Source organism: Gymnoscopelus braueri (assembly GCF_963280865.1).
Source record: "Gymnoscopelus braueri genome assembly, chromosome: 10".
NCBI lineage: Eukaryota > Metazoa > Chordata > Actinopteri > Myctophiformes > Myctophidae > Gymnoscopelus > Gymnoscopelus braueri.
The window spans coordinates 25790212-25797807 of record NC_137611.1 but is presented as its reverse complement, the minus strand read 5'-3'; the positions used below and the strand labels follow the sequence as shown (position 1 = coordinate 25797807).

The following is a 7596-nucleotide window of genomic DNA, read 5'->3' as shown; positions in this document are numbered from 1 at the left end:
GCGGCGCTGATGAGTGCATTGTTGCTCTGATATGTTGCTGTTCTCGCTGAGACCGCTCACCCTGTTGCCGTGTAGTGAAACACCATGAGACGGCCAGTGGCCAGACATCTCTTCCCAGCTTTGATTCATCATAATTAGGTCACTGGCTCGGTCTGCTGGCCTCCTAGGAGCGCTCTCGCACTCTCGTACATGCTACCGTGTATCACCGGAGCTGGGCAAAGCACTCTGAGAAAAATGTTTCCCAGTCAAAATAATAGAATCAAATGTATCGAAAACAGGTAAACGCATGGAGAGCAAGAGCATTAGTTTTAATGGCTCTCAATTTTTCCTCAGGAAACAAGCAGAATACAAAACTGAAAGTGTAAAAAAAAATGTTTTTAAGTTAAGTTAAAAGTTAAATTAATTTTACTGTCTATACAAAATATTTTACATACTAGTGTGGAGACCATTGTCTTTCTTAGTTTATTCTGCCTATTTGGATGTGAAGTGCTTCTGCCACAGCTGTGACAGCGTCAACAGCTGGTAAGCGTGCCTTTGGAGCCCGGAACTGGCATATGTCCACACACGGTTCTGCTGTGGAGGGCGAAATCGATTGTGAGTTAACTTGTGTTAAGTAGAGCCCCAGAATTGATGATTCAATGAAGATACACAATATGGATGTTTTGCCCAGTGTAAATGGAGTCCCCTTTGGAAGAACCTACAGAACAAACACCCATGTGTGCTGTAATTAGGTAAAGTAAGCATTTATCAACTCAAAATAATTAGAGGTTCTGTTGCTCCACTGCATGAAGTCTTTATATTTGGCTGGACTCTATCTATTAGGCTCCTACTTTGAGGTTTCTTCCACATAACACACGCACGCACAAGCACGCATATATACACATACATGCACTCACGTACGCTCGTGCACAGTGCACACACACACACACACACACACACACACACACACACACACACACACACACACACACACACACACACACACACACACACACACACACACACACACAGACAGACATGCCACACTATCACCACCGCCCCCTTATTACAGAGTGTTCGAGAGGGCCCAGCAAACATATTATCCTCCCGAATGGCCTCTATTCCTGAGGGGGTTTGGCAACATGGAGGTTCTGTTCAGTGAACAGCATGCTAGAGATGGCATCATCCCAATGAATCAATGCCTGTGTCATTGCTACCATTCTATGTTGTTCACCTTGTCATATCTCTCATACAAGGATAACGCTATCTCTGACTGCAGCTACATTTATCAACCGCTATTGAGGATTTTTACAAAACAAAACACTAAATGTAATTTAGAAGTGTGTGGAAATTCACATTATATTCCTTCTATTTGGCCAAGAGGCATGTGATTCAGGCAGTCTCATGATGGATCAGACTGCTTTGGCTATGGAACTGCTGACAGTCACCATCAAGTGGGCACAGGGTAAAACTTTTAATTATAAAAAAATTTAGTTGGAAAGTTTGAATGTTCAATTTAAATGATGAAAGCTTGAACTGTTTACCCCCGTCGTAAGATTCAAAATAACCCGATGAGGCACAATCCATCACAAGCAGGCAAAGGATTTGTGGATGAAGCTGAACATTAACATTCATCCAATAATATTACGCCATCGGTTTAATAGACACTTTAATATATGAAGTAATGTCTTCACATCAGTAGACTATTTGAACTGTGGTAATGATAATCGTCATAAAACTGAACGCCATGTGTTGATGTCTCAATCCTCCAAATGATCCACAGTTACAAAGGAGCGTGTTGTTGATCTTTCCCTGCTGTGGTCATGGGGTTTTTTGAGTTGGACATTAAGGAGGAAATACAATCAAGTAAGTATGATCACAGGATCTTTTGACAGCTGACCTCTGCTCGACAAGGCAGCAACACAAAACGACCAGGGTGCTATTGATCAAGACAACACAGCCTCGTCTGTCTCAGACCCGACTCTTGTCCTCACCACTTATAATGACATGCCGACCAGGTCATCTATGACCTATATTCTATATTTTTCTAACACATTTAATAAGACATGGTCTGATTATCGTCCCCAGTGTCGAGCCAAGTCGAGGCCTTACATCACTATTTTGCCCCTGTACATTAACCTTTTACTTTAATGAGACGACAAGACAAGAGGGAAAAAACATGACCTTCAGCCACAACTTCAAAAGACTCCCTCTGCCACAGTGGATCTGCATGAATCAAATTTATCAACGCATATATTGCCTCCACGCAAAGGACGCTGCACAATTAGAGGCAAATAGTATCATCTGGAGAATATACACCGCCAGCTGAATTGCTGCACCATTCTAAATAGCTATCTGGCCACTTGAGGAGAGAGACAACGGAAATGAAAGAGAATGCTCCTTAACAAGATATGGGAGCTCAATAAACAGGCAAACATTCCTCCAGGCAGTTAGTGTAACGAGGAATACACAATCAGCTCCATTCTGATGTACCAGGGTTAGGGAGAAGGGCTGTGTGTGGATCATGCAGTGTCTGGGACAATCAGGCCTCAGAGGCCCTTTATTTCATTTGTTCCACTTGATGGTCATAAAGGAGTCATACTCCCCATTCACCATAAAGTCAGCAGTCGGCTTTAAAAAAAAAAGAAAGAAGTGCCACCTCCAACCCTCTGGTCTCTCTAAAACAGCTTTGAAATGTTTACACTCTGACAGTTAAACTAACACTCAGGATTATACTGTGTGGCATTGTTGGCATTATAATCTGCTTTCTGTCTGTGTATGAATAAGTTATTCAACATTTGAGCTGCTGCACACAGAATGATAAAGTCACTTCACATTTTAATCATTTCATTGTAATTAATCATGAAAGTAAATTAAATTAGGAAGAATTCACTCACATTCACATTTTTTGTTTACAGTGGATCAAATTACCTCATTAAGGAGTTCCTTTTTTCATTTAAAACTGAGAAATGGTTGAATACCTGCTATTGGACTATGCAGGTTGGTTGATTACTGCTCACCACCAGAATGGCTTTTTAACTGTTTTCACTCCCATTAGGTAATTAATTTGACACATCCTGTAACAGCCATGCTGCAAAGGAAAAGAACAAACCCTCCTCCTCCCATCACCACAATATAACTCAATAAAATATTAAATGTCAAGGAGAAATGTGTTTCATGGAGGAATCAGTTAGTTGTTGTAACGGTGCAATGAAATTATTATCATTATTATATTTCTACAAGACAGTAAACCACACAAGGACAAGTATTTTAGTTAATTCAAAAAGGTAGAAACACAACAACAAAAAGGCTGCACAGTAAATCCTGGAGTGTTAATTTAAAGTTTGAAAATGTACCCATAAGCATCCCCTCTCTTCCCATTAGGGCCCATTTTGACAGAGTTAAATTAACACGCCGGGTTGCGTTGTGTACTATCACTCCAATACTGGAGTTCAGAGTGCCCCCCTGATGGCACTTGCCTTTTATGAGGTAAAGGATCTGAATAATAGGACATACTGCTTGTAATGTCTCCACATTAAATCATGTCTGGGGTTCCTAACATGCAGCGTGGAATTGTAGCTGTGGTTCGCGTTGGCGCCGGTGGCTGCACCTGCTTTCCAGGGAGGCTGAAGCGCCGGCAGCCACCTGGCCCAATCACATCAGTCGGTGAGAGCACCTGGAATAGCTTGATGATGAGTCACGCTAAGGAGTAGCTATACCTAGAGGGGGGTTCAGCCCCCCTCACAGCTAGCAAAACAAGTGTCTATTTGTCAGATCACGTCTTTCAGGTCAGCAGCTTCTGGGCATCAGTGCGAACCTGAGGTTTGTTATAATCAGTTGAACTTTGGCTTGTGTCCTTCAAGGGATTGTTCTTGCTGTGTGTTGCTGTATGTTGACAGCATAGGCTACAATAGACAACAGAAAACACCCTGAGGAAGTCAATTTAATCCGCGATGGCAAGGATCCCAGAATTCAAGAGGGTTGTCAAAGCGAATGGGAAAATGTGGTTTTGTAAAAAAAAAAGAAAGAAAGAAGAACAGTTGCGAGAAAATGTCAATGTCCTCACTCCTCACAATGGATGCTGTGAATGAAAAGCTTGCAGTTTAGCTGAGTTAAACTTCTTCAACAGCAGCGTTTAACAACTAGGTAAAGAATACATTCAATCAATTCACAGGTTAGATATTTACAAGGGATAAACCCTTACCCTTCCATTCAAAAGTTGCAGTCTCTCAGGCAAAGAAAGCACCACAGGTCCTCAAAGAGGATAACAAGTGAGTGCAGATCAATATAGCCCGTATGTGCTAAATTTCAAGTTTGTTTGATGTCTGGACAGGTTCACAAGGAACAGGTTCAGCCTTGATTCAGAGTTGAGTCATCATACTCTTCATTTCTACACCTCCATGACATGAGTCCATTCCAAGCAGGAGTTATGCTGTTGTACAAATGACCAGTTAAATCTGGAGTGATAATTTTATACTTATAAAGTGTGCAAATCCCTAATGGGTACATTTTTACACTTTCAGCGTCAAATCAACACTCCAGATTTCACTGTGAGGACAATCAGCTACATTCATCATATTAAGTTATTGAACCTGGGTGATATTGAGACCACAAAAGAGCTTAATAAGCATTACTTAGAAAGGAAAGCAAGAATTATACAAAAATGAACTTTTATTTTAAAAAGCAACATGAAGTATCAAAGTATCAAAATGCATTCATTCAGTATCACATTTCTCACTGTTTATATACAATCATCTCAGTCACACTTACATTCAATATATAAAAATATAAAAGCAAACCATTGTTTAAAAATACATAATTGCCAAGTAAAACTGAGGCACTTTGGGGGAGAAAATATTGCTCTTTTGAGTGCTGGCAAATAGTTTCTGATTCATGACTGTGCAAAAGTTGTAATACGTTCACCCAAAAATACATCTTTGCTCTTGTTCCCTAAGCAATAATGGCTTCAATATTCCTTTGGATGTGTGCTAGTCTGACAACAATGCACCATTTGATACTGTTTGTGTAGTTCTTACAAAACAAAAACAGAATTTCATTATAACCTAAGACACAGCCACTGAGAGACATCAGTACACATGTTACAAGATGATTTTCTGAAGGCGTATAACACATTATCTAAACATGCAAGAAAAAGTGCATGAATAGCACAGGTAGGTGGATACATGCTATGACGAAGCTCAACACTGATTGCAGTGGCGGAAACACTGCTTGAAATGAGAAGCATGTGACAGAGCTATTTTTACTCTGTCATGAAAAAGATCATCACTCATAGAGAAAAAGGTCCGCATTTTTGGAACAAACCCTCAGTGTGATTCCCTGACAGCTCTCCAGGGTTGGAAAGTAACTGAGGTCTCTGGTGGAGCAGTATCCCAGTTCAGTGTGCTGCACAACAACCAGATTCCTCATGCTTGTGCAGAAGGGACATTCTGGAGAAGGTTTTGGAACAGTTTTTGCACTGGTATTTTTTCACATCCGAATGGGTCTGTAGGTGAGCCCTGAGATTGGACCTGTCCGCAAATGCCCTGTTGCAGTGGGGGCAGGAAAATGGCTTCTCACCTGTCAAATGAGAAAAGAGAGATTGTGTCAGCGATCACAGGCAGATATTGGTTTTGAACAATACATTAGGGTTAGGGTTTGTGCACCGTTCACTCCAAACTCATATTATGTTATGGTCTTATTCTAATATTCTCTGTAACACGTTGACAAGTAAATGCACATGGCATGGAGGTTATTGTGTAATGCCACATTTAGTGAAAAATAAATAATGTTATTTTGCGTATAAAAGGCACTGCCTTACACAGGACAACTAATTATGCTTTATAAAGTGGTTAGAGACCCCTACTTCAAGATCAGTGGTTTGTCTTGACAGTCACACTGAATTTGATGCAAGTTTATTTCATTGTGTATCATTGTGCAGTAGAAGTATAAACACAAATCTCAGTCAGTGGTCAATAGCTCATCACCCCAGGCCCCAGACACCCTCATATCATCCCCATACACACTGTTGGCCCATAACCACTTCAGCCCCTTTTTATACTTAGTTGTAGGGTGGTGTCAAACAAGAATAGTGAAATAGCAGATCTACAAGCTCACAACAAAGCGAAGCATTGCGAGCTTGTAGAGCTGCTATTTTCACTATTGTTGAGAATGTTTGAAAATGAAAATGTTCACCTATAATGACATGTCTAAAATAGGGATGGCAGGGTTGCAAGTGGTTAACTCACTCACTCACTCACTCACTCACTCACCCACTCACTGAACTTACCGGTGTGCGTTCTAATGTGTCCTTGGAGCAGCCATGGTCTGGAGAAAGCCTTGCCACAGATTTTACAAACACAAGGCAAAGTGTGAGTCCTGATGTGCATCTTGAGCGCTCCAAGGCTGACATACTCCTTTTCGCAATATTTACAGCTGAACGATTTCCTCGTTTGGGCTTCGCAGTGCAGTTGTTTATGTTTGAGCAGTCCGGAATACGTCGAGTAGGACTTGTTGCACAAACTACATTGGAATTTCTCTGCTTCCACTCCGTGAGCGTCTGTTAGCTTGGTGATGATCTGCTCGTCCTCATCGCTCCTGGGGCTTTCAGAGCCGCTGAGATCTTTAGAAGACGTGTCGGAGAGAGACGACGGGTATCCAGAGATGGGCGAGAGGTCACTGGGAAGCGGAGAGAGCGGCAAGTTGCTGGTAGTCCATACCGTGATGGGGCTGTAGGCTACCGGGCTGAGGATCTCCGCTTGTGGGATGACAGGCAGTGGAAGGCCTTTGTAGATGTACGGTGAAAAGAATACTGAAATAGACATAACAACATAAAATGGGTCAAACTTATTTTTTTCGTAACGTTTTGTAAGGACTGTCTGCGCTTGCATCACTTGAGTGAGAAGCACAGATTTCAAAGTAGGAGGACAGGTTCAAACTTTTGAGAGAATAATAACAAATAAAAAAAGATAACCTCTATTCATCAATGACTTTACATGTAGAAGTGTTGAAACGACATGTGTAAATTAAAGCAGTTTGTAAAGTCAAAGCAGGACTTTGTATCATGAATGAACTCAAAACTTTACCTGTTGGACTTTCCAGCTCACTATAATTTGGCTTCCTAGCGGAGTTTATGTGTTTCTTGACAAGAAACGATCGTGGCATCTTGGAAAACAAATGGGACACTTTTGGAAAACTTTTTTTGGAATATATATATAACGGTCGCCACAAGGCGCGTCAAGTCACTGCGTTAAGACGGAAATCCCTATTGCATAGTCATAGTCCAGTGGAGTGTCATCGTGTAGTGCTGTTGGAAACAGTGCAGCGGGTAGGCGGCTGTAAAGGGCTGTAAGTACTCCCCTATCAAGGTGCATGGGAGGAGCCACGCACCCTCATTTACATGTCAGGATCCTCAATCCAATTAAACTGCTCTTTTACCAGAGAGCATTAAAATACGCCTTTAGGCGTGCGCACGCCCGTGAAGGGCGGGGTAACATGATGCACCTTCTTCTGTCGTGAGACAGGTGTTTTGTTTTATACCTGTGGCTGTGTGTGTACAGCAGTGATTCTCAAACTTTTACATTTCAAGGTCTCCCCTTAACTCTGACAGTATACAAATGG

General features: G+C 41.6%; 1 protein-coding gene across 1 annotated transcript; it reads right to left on the bottom strand.

Moving 5' to 3' along the window:
- Window positions 1–4632: 4632 nt before the first annotated feature.
- Window positions 4633–7279, bottom strand: snai2 (snail family zinc finger 2). Its single transcript, XM_080440776.1, has 3 exons — window positions 7062–7279; window positions 6266–6787; window positions 4633–5556 (listed from the first exon to the last, which is right to left on the bottom strand). Exons 1-3 carry the CDS (start codon window positions 7138–7140, stop codon window positions 5375–5377), a joined length of 783 nt encoding a protein of 260 aa, XP_080296902.1. The 5' UTR covers window positions 7141–7279; the 3' UTR covers window positions 4633–5374.
- Between the last annotated feature and the right edge of the window lie 317 nt (window positions 7280–7596).

Coding starts and splice junctions, on each gene's coding strand:
- snai2 (XM_080440776.1), bottom strand. CDS start 7,140: ATGCCACGATCGTTTCTTGTCAAGAAACACATAAACTCCGCTAGGAAG. Junction 6,788..7,061: donor TGAGCTGGAAAGTCCAACAG/GTAAAGTTTTGA, acceptor TGTCTATTTCAG/TATTCTTTTCACCGTACATC. Junction 5,557..6,265: donor ACACATTAGAACGCACACCG/GTAAGTTCAGTG, acceptor CTCATTTGACAG/GTGAGAAGCCATTTTCCTGC.